Here is a 20,584-nt window from a genome sequence, read left to right on the forward strand (position 1 = left end):
AGGTCAGTTTTAATTGGTTCTTGGACAAGAACATCAGGCATCTGGAAAGACTCTGGCTGTTGATCCGGAGAAAACCCCATGTTTTCATCCTCATCTACCACAGTGACACTAGGCACAGGACTACAAGACCCATGAGGCATCACACTATCCCCCCCCTCAAGCCCCTCCCCAACCGGGCCCGCTCCCCGAGATCCACGGGGCCGGGGCTTGGAAGGGTAGGTCCGGTGGAAGCGTTGGACTAAGTCAGGAGCATGGACTGTGGAAGCGTCCTCCCAAGAGCGTTCTTCCGGTCCATAGCCCACCCAATCAATCAGATACTGAAGGCGGCGGCGATGAATACGAGAATCCAAAATGTCCTGGACCTCAAATTCCTCTTCCCCGTCCACCAAAGTGGGGGCGGGGGGTGGCCGGTTCACATCGGGGCGGACACCATCCGCCGGAAGGAGGAGGGAACGGTGGAATACCGGATGAATGCGCATGGAACGCGGAAGTTGGAGTTTGAAAGTCACGGGGTTAAGTTGCGCCACCACGGTGTATGGACCAATGAAGCGGGCATCTAATTTCCGACAGGGGTGGTGGGAGGGCAAAAAGCGAGTGGACAACCAAACCCGGTCTCCTACCTTGATCTCGGGGCTGGGCTGGCGATGGCTGTCAGCATGACGTTTATAGTCCTCCTTGGCTTGGTCAAGTTGCTGGTGCAGGAGTTCTTGCACTGCTGTGAGTTCCTGTAGCCAATTCTTCGCTGCAGGGACTTCTATCCACAACGGGAGGGAAGAAACGGGGATGAAATCCATAGTTTGCAAAGAATGGGGCTTCTTTGGTTGAATTCTGGACACCATTGTTAAATGCAAACTCTGAAAGCGGTAATAAGGATGCCCAATTGTCCTGTTGGTAGTTGACATAACAACGAAGATATTGTTCCAGAGTGGCATTAGTGCGCTCAGTCTGCCCATCCGTCTGAGGATGGTGAGTTGAGGAAAGACGAGAGTCAATGCCCAGTAGTTTCTGAAGGGCCCTCCAGAAACGGGAGGTAAACTGAGATCCTCGGTCTGTGACCAGACTCTTGGGCAGGCCATGTAGTCAGAATACATGCTGAAGGAATAGGTCTGCGGTCTCTTTGGCTGTGGGGAGCCCCTCACAAGGAATGAAATGGGCCATCTTGGTAAAAAGGTCCACCACCACTAGGATCGTGGTGAATCCAAGGGACGGTGGTAGGTCCGTGATGAAATCCACTGAAATTATCTCCCAAGGTCGAGAGGGGGTGGGAAGGGGATGCAAAAGTCCTGAAGGTTTTTCCCTTCGTGTCTTGGAACGCTGGAATGTAGGGCAAGAATTGACATAGTTTTCTACGTCCTTGCAAATCCTGGGCCACCAGAAATCCTGCAAGATCAAATGCATGGTTTTGAACAGTCCAAAATGCCCAGCAGGTTTGCTGTCATGGCACAAGCTGAGAGCCTTTTCCCTTCCGGCTCCTGGAGGAACATAAACATGATTCCTGTAGCATAATAATCCATTTTTAAGTGAAAATGGGAACTGTAGTCCTCGTTGGATCTGTTCTTGGGCCCAGGCGTCTGTCTGTTGACTGGTCCTGATCTCTTGGGTAGAAAGAGAGTCCGTGGGTGTGGATTTTGTACTAGATGAAGCTGGTTCAGCTGAAGTGGATTTGGTATTTCCCACCATGAGCGTGGCAAAGTTCTCGGGTTGCAACAACTGGGTCTCTGGGATGTCTTTACGCCCTGCTGCGTATTCCGGCTTCCGTGATAGGGCATCGGCTTGCTTGGTCTGGGCAGGAGTCACATAATGGATCCGGAAGTCAAAACGTTCAAAGAACAAAGCCCAACGTTGCTGCCTTTGGTTTAGCTTCCGGGCAGTCCTTAAGTGCTCCAAATTCTGGTGGTCAGTATGAACTTCAATTGGAAACTTGGCTCCTTTGAGCCAGTGCCTCCAATTCTCGAAGGCTACCTTGATAGCTAGGAGCTCCTTTTCCCAGATGGTGTAGTTCCTCTCTGGGGCTGTTAGCTGGCGGGAATAGTAGGCACAAGGGTGGAGATGTTCTCCCACTGGCTGCATCAACACGGCCCCCACTGCCACATCAGAGGCATCTGCTTGGACAACAAAAGGGGTGTTTGGGTCAGGGTGTTGAAGAATTGGCTGGGTCGTGAATAATCGCTTTAACTGCTGGAACCCTTTCTCAGCTTGCTCTGTCCAGCAGAACGGCCGTTTCCCTCGGATGCAACTGGTGATTGGATCTGTCCAGCAGGCAAAGTCTGGAATGAATTTACGGTAATAGTTAGTGAATCCTAAGAAGCGCTGTACTTCCTTTTTGTTAGTTGGCGCCCGCCATTCTAACACGGCTGAAACTTTCGCCGGGTCCATGGACAGCCCTAGAGGCGAGACGCGGTATCCCAGGAAGTCTACTTCTTTCAAATCAAAGGCACATTTTTCTAACTTGGCATATAATCTGTGGTCTCGCAAACGTTGTAGCACCATTCTGACGTGCTGATCATGCTCTGTTTGTGACCTTGAATACACCAAAAAATCGTCCAAATATATAACTAAAAAGCGGTCCAAATAGTCTTGGAAGATATCGTTGACAAAATGTTGGAATGTTGCGGGCGCGTTCGACAAACCGAAATTCATGACTAGCGTTTCGTATAATCCGAATTTGGTCTGGAAAGCCGTTTTCCATTCATCTCCTTCTCTCACACGAATCAGATTATAAGCCCCGCGAAGATCCAGCTTGGTGTAAACTTTGGCTCCTCGAAGTTGGTCCAATAAATCCGAGATTAGCGGCAATGGGTAGCGGTTCCGCTTCGTGATATTGTTCAGAGCCCTATAGTCCACACAAAGGCATAGGTCCCCTGACTTCTTTTTCACAAACAACACTGGAGATGCAGCTAGGGACTGAGAGGGTCTGATGAACCCCTTGCGGAGGTTTGTCTCTAAAAATTCCCTGAGAGCTTCTTGCTCTGGTTCAGTCAGGGAGTAGAGGTGTCCTCGCGGAATTGGGGCCCCCTCAATGAGATCAATGGTACAATCATAAGGTCTATGTGGGGGTAGTTTCTCGGCTTCTTTCTCATTGAAAACGTCCCAGAAGTCTGAATACTTCTTAGGCAGGGTAATGATGGGCTCTGTGTCCGTGGCTTGACAGATCTTGGCTACTAGGCAGTGGTTCTGGCAGTATTTTGAAGCAAACTGGAGTTCTCTGCTAGACCAGGAGATGTTTGGGTCATGGAGTGTCAGCCAGGGGATTCCCAAAATCACGGGGAAATGGGGAACCTCAGTGACGAAAAAAGAGATTTCTTCCATATGTTCCCTTATCCACATACGAGTGGGCTCGGTCCATTGGCTTACTGGCCCCGTCTTCAGGGGTCGGCCATCGATGGCTTGCACCACCCGGGCATTCTTGAAATCATGATATTGTAATCCCAGTGAGTTAGCATAGTCTCCATCAATGAAGTTGTTGGTTGCCCCAGAGTCTATCATGGCATGGATCATGATGGGCCCCTTTTTGACTGACCACAGTGTGATCACTAGAAGAAAAAGGACTCCCGTTTGAGGCTCTTGAGTGGAATCTTTGACCGGGTTGGTGAGCCCATCTACACCCGGTCGCTGTCTTCCCCCACCGGCTTCATTTCGGCCACCTCAGTAGCCTCCGCGCTCGCGGATGACGCCGCCGCCAAACGGGTAGGAGGCTTCTTCTTTGCTGGGCACTCTCTGGCGAAGTGGCCCCCATTTCCGCAGTACCAACACAGGTTCAAATGCTGTCGGCGGGCCTTTTCTGCCACATCCAGCCTAGGGCGCACGTTGCCCAGCTGCATCGGCTCGTCTTCGCTTCCCAAGGGATTGGGGCCTGGTTGTGGTGGTCTCCAAACGGGGCGAGGCTGGGCGCTGGCGGTGGAAGGGGGTTTTGGCCCGGCTCTTCCACCCTGGCCCCGGAGCCACTGCCTCTTATTGGCGAGCAGAACTTCCGCCCGTAAGCAATGGGCAATGATTCTCAAGGGAGTCTGGGGGCTCCACCTTGGAGATTTCTTCCTGCATCTCATGGTTAAGACCCTCATGAAACTGTCCTCTGAGGGCTATGTCATTCCAGCCGGTGTTTTGAGCTAACACCCGGAATTCGGCTATGTACCGTGATAGCGGTCTGTCCCCTTGGAAAAGGCGCCGGAGTTTGTGGCCAGCCGCCTCTTGATCATTCTCGATTCCCCAGGTATTCCGTAGGTGAGCCAAGAATTGCTGTGCGGTAGCCAGGTATGCGGAGCCCGCATCGTAGAGCGCTGTTGCCCATGTGGCCGCAGGTCCATCTAGGAGACTGTAAATCCACGCCACTTTGAGATCTTCTTGAGGAAACTCCGTGTGGCGGGCTTCTAGGTACGCCATGCACTGGCGGCGAAATACGTGAACTTTGGAGGCTTCTCCGGAGAACTTGTTTGGCAAAGCCAAAGCAGGGAGACGGGCTCCTCAATCCTTCAAGCCCCGAATCTCTCCTTCTTGCTTCCGGAACTTGTCCCGGATCCGGTTAAACTCATCCTGGGAAATGGTGTAGCTGGCCGGCGGCGCGGCCGGTCTGGCTCCTGGTGTCACTGACATATTGGCCTAGGTTGCTTGGTGCTTTGGTGGTGGCAGAGACAAACTGTCACACACCAGAGGCAGCGGAGCACCAAGAACCAAACACAGAGGCCAATAAAACTATCTAATATCTTTATTAAGGAAATATATAAGAAGGATAAAAGCAAGTAGAGAATATAGTCCAGAAACAGACCTTTCAAATGAGGCCTAAAATAGTCCAGGAATAGTTTGTCCAATAAATGATATTAGAGTTCAAAGTTAAAATCCAATAACCGAAACACACACTATTGCCAGGCAATAGTGTGGGGAATTGTCCAAAGTCTTTCAAGGCACAAGGTAAATCCACAAGAAGGCTGGGAATAAGGCTTGGATCTAGGAAACAAGGTCCGTGGTTCAAAACAAGGCAAGGTAGTCCAAAAACTTGATTCTAAGAACAAAATCCGTGGCTGAGAACAAAGCAAGGCAATTCTTGGATACTTGAACAGGCGAGGAAAGGAAACTGGATTGCGGACTTAGCGAAGTCCACACTAGGCTGGAAACATGGAATTCACTCCCGAAGCTGAGCTGTTGTCTCCGCAAAGAATCAACAGAGCCCGATACTTTTATCTGGGTCTCGTTTCCCGCCAAACGGGCATCCAGCGTTCTCTTTCCCTAGAGAACAGGGAACGAAACCCAACTTGCAGGTGTGAGACTCTCTGGATTTTCCCAGGGGAAACATGGCTAATCAGTGTCTTGCTTGGTAGCAATTCGGGCACTCCTGCGAATTCTCTCTTTCACTCCCCTATCTGCCGAGAAGGATTGCTTTCTAGCGAAGGGAGGTGAGCGTTGGTCAAGGTCAGTTTTAATTGGTTCTTGGACAAGAACATCAGGCATCTGGAAAGACTCTGGCTGTTGATCCGGAGAAAACCCCATGTTTTCATCCTCATCTACCACAGTGACACTAGGCACAGGACTACAAGGCCCATGAGGCATCACAGTCCCGTCTGCAAACTTGATAATCGTGCCTTCTAATCCTTCTTCTAAGCTGTTAATAAAGGTGTTGAACAGATCCAGGCCCAGGACGGAATCCTGCTAAGGGCACTCCACTCGTCACTTCTTTCCAAGATGAAGAAGACGCATTGGTGAGCACCCTTTGGGTTTGTTCGCTTAGCCAATTACAGATCCACCTCACTGTAGTTTTTTCTAGCCCACATTTGACTAGTTACCTTGCCAGAAGGTCATGGGGGACTTTGTCGAAGGCCTTACTGAAATTGAAGTACGCTACATCCACAACGTTCCCTGCATCTACCCAGCTCATAACTGTATCGAAAAAAGAGATCATATTAGTCTAGCATGACTTGTTTTTGATAAATCCATGTTGACTATTAGTGATGACCGCATTCCTATCTAAGTGTTTGCAGACCACTTCCTTAATGATCTTTTCCAGAATCTTGCCTGGTATTGATGTGCGGTCGACTGGACAGTATCTTTCTTGGTTGCCACACTGAGATGGGACTTTGAGGCACTGTCTTACAGTGGGTCTGTTCCTATCTGGAGGGTCAAACCCAGAAGGTTGTGCTGGAGGACTCCTCTTCAAACCCTTGGCCATTGACCTGTGGAGTTCATTTGAGCTCCATTTTGGCCTCATGCTATTCAACATCAACATGGAACCTCTGGGAGAGGTTATTCAGAATTTTGGAGTGCAATGCCATATAATCATAAAATAGAATTACAAGTGCAGAATTCTCCCAGGTGATCAAGAAGCACAACTGGTACATAAACACCTACCTTCTAACATCACACATGACCTGAACATGACCTGAATCCAGCAATTCATTGTTTCTAAACCAGTAATAATAATCTAGCTGTTGTTGAAGGCTGTTATGGCTGGAATCACAGGGTTGTTGGCCTCTTTCCCCAACCTGGACCTTCCACAGATATATAAACCTTATTTGCTTAGTCTTTCCAATATACCTCACAACCTCTGAGGATGCCTGCCATAGATGTGGGTAAAACGTCAGGAGAGAATACTTTTGGAACATGGCCATATAGCCCGGAACCAACTAAATAATCTAGCCACTTGCAGAACTTATTTTCAAACCAAACTTATTTCCAGGATCTAGTCACATTTAGTCTTGAACCTGTTTCTCGGAGGCCTTAACGTCTGTCTTACCTTCAACCTCTGGGTACTTCTGGAGGATCAGGAGACCATACTTAAGTGTGGAGCTGGTTGTTTCGGTTCCTGCGCCAAACAAGTCCATACAGCAGGAAACCATGATCTCCATGGTGAACTCACAGGCCTCATCATGTTTCTCCTAGTGATACATGTCAAAAATGTCAATTACTTCACATTTATAAATAATAAATAAATAAAACTTTATTTATACTCTGCTACCATCTCCCCATGGGGACTCTGGGTGGCTCATATGGGGCAAAACCCGGTCAACATAGTTCACAGAAATAACGATATAAATTCATTTGCACAATATACACAAGTGAAAACACAATAAGGTAGTATCACAAGAGTTAATACAACAACAATAATAGCAAACAACCAACCATTTCTTAAGTGATAACATGGTTAATATCTCAGGCCTAACCACATGTGAAAGTGTTACATCGCTGTAATTAGTATGTGGAGGCCGATGCAACCAGGAAGTATAAAAGTTGCTTATTGTAAAATCCTCTGACAACACAGACAGCACCATCAGTAGAGTCCTGCTTCTTGGCAGGGGCTTGGACTGGATGGCCCATGAGGTCTCTTCCAACTCTACTATTCTATGATTCTATGATTCAGGCCAAGTACGCATATACCCATACCTAATAAATGTGGTTTGAAAGTATTCAGAGAGCTATGTCTGAATGCTCTCCTGGAGATAAAATCTACACAGTCTTTCATTAACCTGCCAAATAGTATTGGAAGAAGAAATAGGCACAGCTCTGACATGCCTAGGCCCAGATACAGATGAAGGGATCTGCATCCATGCCAGATGCCACTGCCCTTGCCTCAGAGGGAAAGAAGAAGAGACAGGCACACCTCCATCATGCCTCGGCCCAGAAGTAGAGGAACTATCATGGCTTCAGAGGGAAAGGAGAAGAAGGAGAGATAGCAGTGCATGTGAAAAATATCTTGGAGGTCTTGCGGGGAACAAGTTAAACATAAGCCAACAACGTGATCCAACAGCTAAAAAAACCAATGGGGTTTTGGCCTGTATAAATAGGAGCCTAGTGCCTAGATCCAGGGAAGTAGATGGAAGGTCCTCCTCCGGCCCAACTGCCACTACCCTTGCCTCAGAGGGAGAGGAAGAGACAGGCAGAGCTCCATCATGCCTAATCCCAGAAGTAGATGAAAGGTCCCCTTCAATCCCATCTGCCACTGCCTCAGAGAGAAGGAAGAAGATTGAGGAGCAGCTCCATCATGCCTAGACTCATTGGAGAAAACACTGAAGCTAAAATAACAACAACAACAACAACAACCGAAGTATGATCTAATACAACAGCCAGCACACTGTCTGCTGTGGACTCAACTTGTTGTGTTTCTAATAATAATAGTAATAATAATAATAATAATAATAATAATTGTGCGGTTTTCTGGCATTGTATAATTCTGCCGCTTCTGTGACTGTGGGACATCCGAATCCAGACTGACAAAGTTCTGGAACACAACACACCAGACATCACAGTTGTGGAAAAGACAAACGTTTGGATCATTGATGTTGCCATCCCAGGTGACAGTCGCATTGACGAAAAACAACAGGAAAAACTCAGCCGCTCTCAGGACCTCAAGATTGAACTGCAAAGGCTCTGGCAGAAACCAGTACAGGTGGTCCCGGTGGTGATTGGCACATTGGGTGCCGTGCCAAAAGATTTCATCCGGCATTTGGAAACAATAGACATTGACAAAATTACGATCTGCCAACTGCAAAAGGCCACCCTACTGGGATCTGCGCGCATCATCCAAAAATTCATCACACACTCCTAGACACTTGGGAAGTGTTTGACTTGTGATTTTGTGATACGAAATCCAGCATATCTATCTTGTTTGCTGTGTCATAAAATAAAATAATAACAATACTTTATTTCTATTCTGCCCTCTCTATCTCCCCAAAGGGACTCAGGTTGGATTCCAACAAACAACAAAATACATTCAATGCCTTCCTAAAGCAGATAGATATTGGCATACAATCCCACCAAGACCCCACAGATAAAAACAGGATTAAAAGCCTAACATCAAATTACACCTAATATCAGTGAATTGAACATAACATTGATAAATTAAACCAATATAGTCAGAAAGAACCAAATAAGAATTATATAGTGACATAAAATCTAAATAAATGTTCACAGTAATTTACAAAAACCAACTGAAGTTTGATTGCACATGCCTATTGTGTGGGTTGGATTATGTAGCCTATGGTGGTAAATTGGGCTGACATAGACTAACAGAGCCCAGATACACCATAGCTGTCAGCACATGTCACTCGTATTTGGTGCCTGACGATGGCTTCTGGTTATAGGTCCCAGTACTCTCCCTTACCTGATCCATTCTGATAAAGAAGCAGTCGATGAAATCCCGAGGTGAGTTGGGGTCCAGAGTAGCCCTGTGCTCCTTGGCTTCCTCCAAAACAAGTTCTGTGCATTTGTCATAGTTTGCTATCATGTGGTGATGGGGTCCTGGAACCCATTCCATGAAGGCAGGGAAGGCATTGAAAAGCTAGAAGAAAGGGAGGGGCATTTGATACACATTAAGAGGGAACATGAGAGCCAGGTTTAAATATTTAGAGGCCGGCCACATTGAGAAAGGGAAGAGCTTATTTTCTGCTACTCTAGTGATTGGGACACAATGGATCAAGAGATTGAAACTATAGAAAAAAAGATTCCACCTAAGGGCCAAAGCTGTTCACGAATGCAACATACTGTCTCTGAGTGTGGTGGAGTCTCCTCTTTGGAAGTTTCGAAACGCAGGCTGCCTGTTCATAGTCGGAGTGCTTTGATTGGGTATTTCTGCATGGTGGAGTGCATTCTCAGATTGGAAACAAGAATCACTGGGATTCATTCTCCCTCTCCAATTTACCCACTGACTACATTTAGGTGGTAAGTACCCAGGGTCATGGATCTTCCCTCCTCCATCACTTTTATCCCATTGTCATCTTTCCAACCCAAAAGCATTGCATTGTTTTTTAAACATTTTTTAACATTTTAAATGTGTTTTATCTCTTCACAAATGGATGAACACCAAAGATCTTTATCAAGACCATTGTCTATTATGTCTATTAATATAGAAGGTTTGTCACTTGCTAAGGAAGAGCTATTAGCCAAAATGTCTGAGGACATCTCGTGTGACATTTTATGTATACAGGAAACACACAGAGAGATCACAATGAGAAGACCAAAAATTCTTGGAATGCAACTGGCAGGGGAACGACCTCACAGACAACATGGTAGTGCCATTTTTGTACGATCTGGTATAGCAATATCTTCAACCTCTCTCACAAAACTAAACAACTTTGAAATCCTATCTGTAGAACTGGATAGTTCCAGTGTATCTTCACTCTACAAACCACCTGGGGCTTATTTCTATTTTACGCCCCCAAACAATTGTCACAATCATGAAGCCCATTTTATTGTGGGAGATTTCTATAGCCATAACTGTGTCTGGGGCTATGACGAAGATGATAGAAATGGTGAAGCAGTTCTAATGTGGGCCGACGATAGTAGAATGAGCCTCCTCCACGACAGTAAATTACCACCATCTTTCAATAGTGGCCGATGGAAGCGTGGTTATAACCCTGATCTGATTTTTGTAAATGAAAGCATAATCCACCAATGCATTAAAAGGGTATTAAACCCGATATCCAATACTCAACACAGACCAATATGCTGCGTAGCATATGCAGCTGTAAGACCAAAAAGTGTCCCATTCTGCAGAAGTTAACTTCAATTGTATTGAAGTTAACTTCAATAAAGCTAACTGGACAAAGTTTACAGAGACCCTGGAAGCTGTCACGCCCAAGGCAACGGAGCACTAAGAACCGACACACGGAGGCCAAAAACTATCTAATATCTTTATTAAGGAAATATATAAGAATAATAAAAACAAGTAGGAAATGTAGTCCAGTAAAAGACCTTTCAGGGAAGGTCAAATATAGTCCAAAATTATATTGTCCAATATTTTATATTAGAGTCCAAAGATATAATTCCAAACCGAAACACACTCTATTTACAAGCAATAGAGTGGGGAAGCGTCCAAAGATCTTTCCAAAGTTCAAAGTAAGTCCACGGCAAGAACTGGGAACAAGACTTGATACTAGAAACAAGGTCCAAGGCTGGAAACACGGCAAGATAGTTCTTGAATACTTGGCTAGGCAAGGCAAGGCAAGGGAACTGGAGTTGCAGACTTTACAAAGTCTACACTTAGCTGGAAACACGAAATCACTAATGAAGCTGATCTGTTGACTCTGCACGGAATCCTCCGTGTCGGGCACTTTTAACTAAGTCTCATCTTCCTGCAAAGCAGGTGTCCAGAGCTTCCTTTCCCAAGGGAAAGAGAAGCGAAACACATCTCCCTCGAGATGCGTTCCACCCTAGAATTTCCCAGGGGAACATAGCTAATTAACGTCTTGTTTAGCTGCTAATCTCAAGCTTCTCCGAAACTGCTCTTTTTCTCCCCGACTCGCAGCATAGGACTGTTTCCTAGCAAAAGGGGGGGAGGCAATAGGAAAGGCCTGCTCAAGGTCTTTTTTAATGGGCTCTTGGGTAGAATAATCAACAACAGGCATCTGGAAAAATTCCGTCTCTTGCTGAGCCGGCAAAAAACCCATGTTTTCGTCATCATCAATCACGATGGCGCTGGGATCAGAACTCCAAGGCCCATGGGACATCACAGAAGCAGCTATTTCTGATATAGAATTTTCTATAGAAAATTATGACCTGTTTGTAGAAGCTGTGAAAAGATCCTCGAGGCTGATATATGCTGATGACCTTGGCCTAACAACAGAAGCAAAATATTTTGAAACAGTTGAAAACCAACTCACTAATGCCTTGAAAGATCTCTCCAGCTACTACAAAAAGAACCACCTGAAGAATAACCCTGCCAAGACACAAGTGTGTGCTTTCCACCTACGTAACCGTGAAGCCAACAGGAAACTGAAAGTTACTTGGGAAGGCCAAGAGCTCGAACACTGTTTCCATCCTAAATATCTTGGTGTCACCTTAGAGCGAACATATAGGAAAGACTGCATGAACACCAAGCACAAAGTAGCTGCACGCAACAACATCTTGCGGAAACTGACTGGCAGCGCATGGGGTGCAAACCCACAATTAATAAGAACATCATGTTAATGTGGGATTTGTGTATAGATAGTGTTTAAATCAAATTTGTGTCTTGCCTGTATTGCATACTGATTGCATCATCCAGAGTGTACTATAGTCTGGAAAGAGTTAATTGCTGAGAAGCTGTGTTGACCTTGATGTGTGGCTGGAACTGGGGAGTGTCCAGACACAAGTGTGTGTGCTTTACTGATTACATCAGTTCTTTTCTGTTCTGTCTGCTGAGAAGTCAAGTCCTGTGTCCATTGTCTGCAAGTCTGTTTGTCTTGTACAGTAAAACTTTGTATATAGTTTTACCATCGTCTCTGATGTCTCTTCATTCTCCATTCCTCTGACTCCATCCAACTGCTGCTGCGCTGCGTAAATTACTCTGACACATTAGCCCTGGCCTTGTCTTTCTCAATTGCTGAGTACGCCTGTCCTTTCTGGCAAAAGTCTGCCCATGCGAAGCAGGTGGACATAGCACTAAACAAAACATGCAGAATAATCATAGAATGCCTTAAACCTACACTTGCTGATAAATTCTACAAGTTAGCTGGCATTGCTCCCTGGCTTCAGGTAGGATTTGGCTAAGATTTGGCTAAGATTTTAAACTGAGTTGGGGCTTGGCTCCTGTGGTCAAAGTCTAACTGTTGTGTGACTGTTGTGTTGAAAGAGAGCCAGGTACTTAAGTTGATTGACAGCAGGCATTGTCCCCTGTTAATTGAGTTTCTGGGAAAGCTTTATTTGCCAGTGTGAGTTTCTGCCAGAGCCTGATCCCAGAAGGGCAGTTGGTTCTCGCAGAAGCAGAGGAAGCAGGAGGACATTTTTGCTCCCTGGCTTCAGGTAGGATTTGGCTAAGATTTGGCTAAGATTTTAAACTGAGTTGGGGCTTGGCTCCTGTGGTCAAAGTCTAACTGTTGTGTGACTGTTGTGTTGAAAGAGAGCCAGGTACTTAAGTTGATTGACAGCAGGCATTGTCCCCTGTTAATTGAGTTTCTGGGAAAGCTTTATTTGCCAGTGTGAGTTTCTGCCAGAGCCTGATCCCAGAAGGGCAGTTGGTTCTCGCAGAAGCAGAGGAAGCAGGAGGACATTTTTGCTCCCTGGCTTCAGGTAGGATTTGGCTAAGATTTGGCTAAGATTTTAAACTGAGTTGGGGCTTGGCTCCTGTGGTCAAAGTCTAACTGTTGTGTGACTGTTGTGTTGAAAGAGAGCCAGGTACTTAAGTTGATTGACAGCAGGCATTGTCCCCTGTTAATTGAGTTTCTGGGAAAGCTTTATTTGCACCTTTACTAACTATCCTTTGCAGTACATACAGGAAACAAAGCAACATAAACAAATACACAAAGACGTGGTTTGTTGCAGTCTGCACATAAAGTGCGTGCATATTGCTTAACTGTACAAAGATCCCACTTGGCCACCACGCTCACCAAGAGATGCAACAAAAGCAAAACATTCCCATCACATGCACCAGCTGTCGCATGTTCCGCTTTTTCACACAAAAACTAGACAACTACATCTGCTCCAAATGCAAACAGATGACTCTGATGGAGCAGAGGATCCAACAGCTCGAGCACCGTATTAAGACCCTTAAGGACATTCAGGCACTCGAGCTCTTCTTGGACACTGCACAACACGCTGCTGTAGATCAGCAGCCTGCATCACACCAACACCACCAAGACCATGATCAGGAACCTTATGGGGAGATCAACTCAAAGGTAGACAACCCTCAGGCTTGGAAGGAGGTCACCCATAGAAGGAGACGCAGGACCAGGCAGCCTCCACAGAACTCCTCTGCTCAGCTGCATTTACACAACAGATTTGAAATTCTTACATCATTAACATACAATCAGGAAACACATCTTGTGGAGGACCACAGTTTCTTAGATACCACTCAGTGGACCATCCTGGATCAATGCGCAGGGGATAGCCCTGACAGGGACAGTGCATCACCACAGTCACACTTATGTAATCATGCAAATGCTCCATCCCCAATCATAGACCAGGAGCAACAGGAACATCCTTGGGAGAGTAATGGGCTCTCGGATGTATCTCAATGGATTGTCATTGATGAATGCACTGGGGATGTTGAGGAGGAGGACAACACTTTACACCTACATGATTCACTTCAACAGGCACACTCTTCAGGGGACATACACACTGTCTTGCACAAAAGGGACCCTGTCAATCCTCAAAGGAAACAGGTCTTGGTAGTAGGTGACTCCCTCCTTAGAGGAACGGAAGCCATCATTTCCAGACCGGATGGGATGGCTCGAGAAACATGCTGCCTCCCGGGGGCAAAAATACACCATATCACTCAGAGGCTCAGCAGGCTCCTAAAGCCCCATCACCCTCCCCACCTTATGTTGATTCATGTAGGTACCAATGACACCGCTAGGCATACTTTTCAAAAGATCACAAATGATTTTCGAGCTCTGGGAACAAAGCTAAAACTGTATAATGTACATGTGATCTTTTCATCCCTCCTCCCCGTTGTAGGACATGGCTCTACAAGGGCCGGAAAAATAGTACAGGTCAATAACTGGCTCAGAAAATGGTGTCAAGAGGAGCATTTTGGCTTCCTTGACCATGGTCTACTCTTCCAAGAGGATGGACTACTGGCAAGCGATGGGGTGCATCTCACACAAGTAGGAAAACATCTTTTTGCACACAGACTCACAAACCTCATCAGGCGCACTTTAAACTAAATCCACTGGGGGAGGGGAACAACAGCCTGGCGAACACTATATTACCCACGACCACAGGAAACCGCCGTAAGGCTAAACGGAGGGCTGCACAAACACAGCAAGGACCAAGTACAGAGAGCACAATAATCCCAAATAAACAGTTCGAGGGGAGGTCACAGGGGCTTACATGTCTTTACACTAATGCTCAGAGCATGGGAAATAAGCAAGACGAACTCCAACTCCTAGCACAGCACCACACATACGATGTCATAGGCATCACTGAAACCTGGTGGGATGACTCCCATCACTGGAATTTAACCATTGAGGGCTATAACCTCTTTCACAGAAATAGAACAAAGGGGAGAGGAGGGGGAGTAGCTTTATATGTCAAAAACAGTTACGTTGCAGAAGAAATGCAAGACTGTAATCCGGGAAACCAGCTTGAAAGCATCTGGATAAGAATCAAGGGAACCGGGACTCAAAAAGATCTTGTCGTGGGTGTCTACTACAGACCTCCGAGTCAGGATGAAGGACTTGATGAAGCCTTCTGTCAACAGCTGACCAAACAGGCACAAAGAAGAGATATAGTAGTCATGGGCGATTTCAATTATCCCGATATCTGCTGGAAAACAAACTCAGCCAAGAGTACAAAGTCCAACAAATTCCTCACTTGCCTTGCAGATAATTTTATGGTCCAGAAGGTAGAAGAGGCAACAAGGGGATCAGCAACTCTTGATCTAATCTTAACAAATGTGGAAGACCTGATCAATACAGTTGAAGTGGTTGGATCCTTAGGGGCAAGTGATCATGTGCTCCTGCAGTTTGCAATACAAAGGAATGCTGAAACTAAGACAAGTCAAACACGCATTCTGGACTTTAAGAGAGCTGACTTCCAAAAAATGAAGGAATTACTGAGCGGCATTCCATGGACGCCGATATTAAAAAACAAGGGAGTTAAGGATGGATGGGAGTTTTTCAAAAGTGAAATACTCAAGGCGCAAATGCAAACAGTGCCAACAAAGAAGAAAAATAAGACAAGTGCAAAGAAGCCAGAATGGATGTCCAAAGAACTTCTAACTGAGCTAAAGCTCAAAAGTGACATGCACAAGAAGTGGAAAAGGGGAGAAATCACCAAAGAAGAATTCAAACGTATAGCCAACTCCTGTAGGGAAAAGGTTCGCAAGGCTAAAGCGCAAAATGAGCTCAGGCTTGCCAGGGACATAAAAAACAACAAAAAAGGTTTTTTTGCTTATGTTGGTAGAAAAAGGAAGAAAAAGGAGGCGATAGGGCCACTGCAAGGAGTAGATGGGGTGATGGTGACAGGGGATAGGGAAAAGGCAGAACTGCTTAATGCCTTCTTTGCCTCGGTCTTCTCACAAAAAGAAAGCCATCTTCAACCTCAGCAACATGGAATGGACGAAGGATTGGGGGAAATCCAACCCCAAATAGGGAAACAAGTTGTCCAGGAACACCTGGCCACTCTAAACGAATTCAAGTCCCCAGGGCCAGATCAGCTACATCCAAGAGTATTGAAGGAACTAGCGGAAGTTGTTTCAGAACCACTGGCAATCATCTTCGAGAGTTCTTGGAGAACAGGAGAAGTCCCAGCAGATTGGAGGAGGGCGAATGTGGTCCCTATCTTCAAGAAGGGAAAAAAGAACGACCCAAACAATTACCGTCCGGTCAGCCTCACATCAATACCAGGCAAGATTCTGGAAAAGATCATTAAGGAAGTGGTCTGCAAACACTTAGAAACAAATGCGGTCATTGCTAATAGTCAACACGGATTTACCAAAAACAAGTCATGCCAGACTAATCTGATCTCTTTTTTCGATAGAGTTACGAGTTGGGTCGATACAGGGAATGCCGTGGATGTAGCATATCTAGATTTCAGTAAGGCCTTCGACAAAGTCCCCCACGACCTTCTGGCAAACAAACTAGTAAAATGTGGGCTAGACAAAACTACGGTTAGGTGGATCTGTAATTGGCTAAGCGAACGAACCCAAAGGGTGCTCACCAATGCGTCGTCTTCATCATGGAAAGAAGTGACAAGTGGAGTGCCGCAGGGCTCCGTCCTGGGCCCGGTTCTGTTCAACATCTTTATTAACGACTTAGACGAAGGGTTAGAAGGCACGATCATCAAGTTTGCAGATGACACAAAACTGGGAGGGATAGCTAACACTCCAGAAGACAGGAGCAGAATTCAAAACGATCTTGACAGACTAGAGAGATGGGCCGAAACTAACAAAATGAAGTTCAACAGGGACAAATGCAAGATACTTCACTTCGGCAGAAAAAATGGAAATCAAAGATACAGAATGGGGGACGCCTGGCTTGACAGCAGTGTGTGCGAAAAAGATCTTGGAGTCCTCGTGGACAACAAGTTAAACATGAGCCTACAATGTGATGCGGCAGCTAAAAAAGCCAATGGGATTTTGGCCTGCATCAATAGGGGAATAACGTCTAGATCCAGGAAAGTCATGCTCCCCCTCTATTCTGCCTTGGTCAGACCACACCTGGAATACTGTGTCCAGTTTTGGGCACCGCAGATGAAGGGAGATGTTGACAAGCTGGAAAGCGTCCAGAGGAGGGCAACTAAAATGATTAAGGGTCTGGAGAACAAGCCCTATGAGGAGAGGCTTAAAGAGCTGGGCATGTTTAGCCTGCAGAAGAGAAGGCTGAGAGGAGACATGATAGCCATGTACAAATATGTGAGGGGAAGTCATAGGGAGGAGGGAGCAAGCTTATTTTCTGCTGCCCTGCAGACTAGGACACGGAACAATGGCTTCAAACTACAGGAAAGGAGATTCCACCTGAACATCAGGAAGAACTTCCTCACTGTGAGGGCTGTTCGGCAGTGGAACTCTCTCCCCCGGGCCGTGGTGGAGGCTCCTTCTTTGGAGGCTTTTAAGCAGAGGCTGGATGGCCATCTGTCGGGGGTGCTTTGAATGCGATTTCCTGCTTCTTAGCGGGGGGTTGGACTAGATGGCCCTTGAGGTCTCTTCCAACTCTACTATTCTATGATTCTATGATTCTATGATTCATTGCCCCTCCTGACGTGTGATGGGAAGTTGCTGCTAACGGTGAGAGAAATAAGGTTGAACATTGTGAAAGCCACCCACTGCATGACTATCACCCTCCTCCCACCAGACTCAAATCAAGGAAGGGCTTCATGAGAACCACCACTCCTCTTGATGTTCCTCCAGCAACAGCACGGGTGTCCCTCTGGGCAGCTAAACCAGGCAATTCCAACTGGATGGCCCCCCACGAGGGTCTTCCTCCCAGGGCAAACCAAGAATGGGCAACTTGGAAGTCCCTGAACAAACTCAGAAGTGGAGTGGGCAGATCAAAAGACAACCTGGCAAGATGGCACTACCTGGAGGAATCCTCCACCTCGTGTGACTGTGGAGCTGAACAAACAACTCCGCATATGTATGCTTGCCCACAATACCCTGCCTCATGTATGGAGGAGGAGTACTCAAAGAGGCTTATATTAAAGGTATTTCAATACAATTTAAATAAAATAAAATTAAAATAGAATTAAATATGAATGGTATTAATTAAACATTAACTGCTAAAATCATTGAAAACATATTCAAAGCTAAAACCACAGTCATAGTGGCACAAAAGATGTAAACAGAGGGCCCATCTGCACTGACCACTTATCTCAATTTGAAACTGGCATAGTAAAAACTGATTTTCCTCTTTGGATGGTTAGACTGTAAAGTCGGGAACCAGTTTGAGGTCCAGATGGAGACCACAGAGTCCAGTCTCCAAACCAGTTCCAGGATATACACAGTACTACCCACAGCTTGCCAGCCTTGGAGAATGCATTTGTCAACTTCCCCTTCAGAAAATGAATGTGCAAATCAAAAGAGGACTCTGGGTGTCTGCATGGAAATTCGCATTCTGTGGAGATGATTTCTCTGTGTGATGTGGTTTATACCGGAGTGCTCTGATGACACTTAAGAGTTTCCTGTTAGACTGTCCCCTGCTTTGCTTGTTTTCAATTAACAGGCTTAAAGCATGCTGCAGTGCACTGTTGCTGTGTGCATACCCTAGCCACTAGGCTTGTGCAATTTGTTTGTAGTTTTGTTAAATTCAGATCTTATTTGGATCTAAAGCACTTTTGAAGCAAGTTTGATCCCACCAGCTCACTGCCTTTCCAATATTAAGAATTTGAATCAAAAGGAGCCTTCGTTTCTTATGTCTCAGATGTCTGTGTAATACATTATATTCAAGAGAACATATATCAGCTTTAGTGTGATGCATCTGCAACCTATCTGAGAGGTTTAAGGCAACACTCAAACCATTGGACTTTTTCATAAAAGATCTGCCATTGTCTTTGTTTCTGTGGCTCAGACAGTGTGACTTGCCCAAGATCACTTAGTGGGTTTCCTTGACTAAGAGGGGATTTTGACTCTGGTCTGAACTGCAGTAGAAAAATCAGAACTGCATACCTCCTCCTTTGTTGAGTTTATCTGCCAATGGTAGTTTTGGCCTGGCAGAAAAGTCATTGCCCTGGTCAATCAGTGCTTCTTTGATGGCATCATAGCCATTCAGCACCACAACAGGCTCCATCCCCAAATAAAGTGTAAACACTGGGCCATACTTCTCACTTATCTGAGTAAAAACAAAGAAAGAGACAGGTGGTCATATGACTAAATCTGGAAATGAACACATCATGCTGTAAGAAGTCTATAGGCGAGACAGAGGCGATGCTAAATCTGGAAAAGGACCTAGTTGAGATGGTTTTATTATGTAAATACCTAGAAGACCATTTGCTTTTACCATTACAATTAATAAAGAACTACATTAAAGGTGATTACATAATTTCTGGTGAAAGCAATGAAAAAGGTGCTGCAAGAGATCATAAATGAAGACTAAACTGCTTAATTGATTTATATATGTTTTAATTGCTCATGTTTTCGATTGTTGATTTTGTTGAGGTGCATTTTAATGTTTGTAAGCTGCTTTGAGTCCCCTTTGGGGTGGAGAAAAGTGGGATAGAAATGAAGTAAATAAATCAATTAATAAATAATCTGGGTTTCTACCCTAAGGTGCCCAAGAGAAAATACTATGAGTGCAAATGATGTCACAGAACACATCATCATCATCATCATCATCTATATTTCACCTTTTTCTCTGTAGGGACTCAACAACAACAACACTTTGAGTAGGTTATAAAGTGTTGTTGTTGTTGTCTTGGGGGGGGAGGTCTCACGTTCGACTTCACCTGAAGGTGCTGGGGTCCTGCTTCTTCCACTCACCTTGGAGAACTCCTGATCCCAGTATTTGCCCTTTAGCTGCAGAACATTCCCAAAGATGGGCAGCGGAGTGGGGCCGGGGGGCATTTTCGCTTTTCTGTACATCTTGCTCTTCCAGGTGGCAGAAAGGAGAAAGAAGGAGATCCAGATGACCAGGAGAGCAGTGCACGTCCCCAAGAGCTCCATCTCGGCATGCAGAGCAAGAATGGTCACAAATCCAAGGATGGAGAAGGTTTAGAATCGCTCCACTGAAAAGCAAAGGGATGGTCAACATTAACCAATGGGCATTTTTCAATTCTTTTTCTCTGAATAATGTAGGTTAACTTTTCAATAATCCACATCCGTCTTCAGATCTACCATGTTTCCCTGAAAATAAGACAGTGTCTTATATTTATTTTTGCTCCCAAAGATGCGCTAGGTCTTATTTTCAGGGGATGTCTTATTTTTCCATGAAGAAAAATTCACATTTATTGTTGAACAAAAAAAAAAGAATATTTATTATTTACTGTACAGTAGTTGTCATCACAAACCAGCATAACCAGACAAACTGTGGATCCTATCAAGAATTTCTTGTTACTACCAATATTTCCATGTACAACACTTTATGGTATGTACATTTACCGATCCTGCATGCTTTGGTGTTCTATTTGGAGGTCATGCTTCCAAACAAAAACTTTGCTAGGTCTTACTTTCAGGGGAGGCCTTATATTTAGCGATTTAGCAAAACCTCTACTAGGTCTTATTTTCTGGGGATGTCTTATTTTAAGGGAAACA

At 45.4% G+C, this 20,584-nt stretch overlaps 1 protein-coding gene across 1 annotated transcript in view; it reads right to left on the minus strand.

Annotated features, from left to right (window-relative positions):
* The window catches only part of LOC100564665 (cytochrome P450 2C16), a 30,772-nt gene extending 10,405 nt beyond the window's left edge, over window positions 1-20,367 (minus strand). Inside the window, exons 1-5 of the mRNA XM_016996001.2 lie at window positions 19,814-20,367; window positions 18,997-19,166; window positions 9,453-9,552; window positions 9,086-9,262; window positions 6,722-6,863 (exon numbers count right to left, since the gene is read on the minus strand). Of these exons, the coding sequence (XP_016851490.1) occupies window positions 6,722-6,863; window positions 9,086-9,262; window positions 9,453-9,552; window positions 18,997-19,166; window positions 19,814-19,996 (772 nt within the window). The 5' untranslated portion in view covers window positions 19,997-20,367. The remainder of the gene's footprint in view (window positions 1-6,721; window positions 6,864-9,085; window positions 9,263-9,452; window positions 9,553-18,996; window positions 19,167-19,813) is intronic.
* Window positions 20,368-20,584: the final 217 nt, after the last annotated feature.

This window comes from Anolis carolinensis, chromosome 1, assembly GCF_035594765.1.
Source record: "Anolis carolinensis isolate JA03-04 chromosome 1, rAnoCar3.1.pri, whole genome shotgun sequence".
NCBI lineage: Eukaryota > Metazoa > Chordata > Lepidosauria > Squamata > Dactyloidae > Anolis > Anolis carolinensis.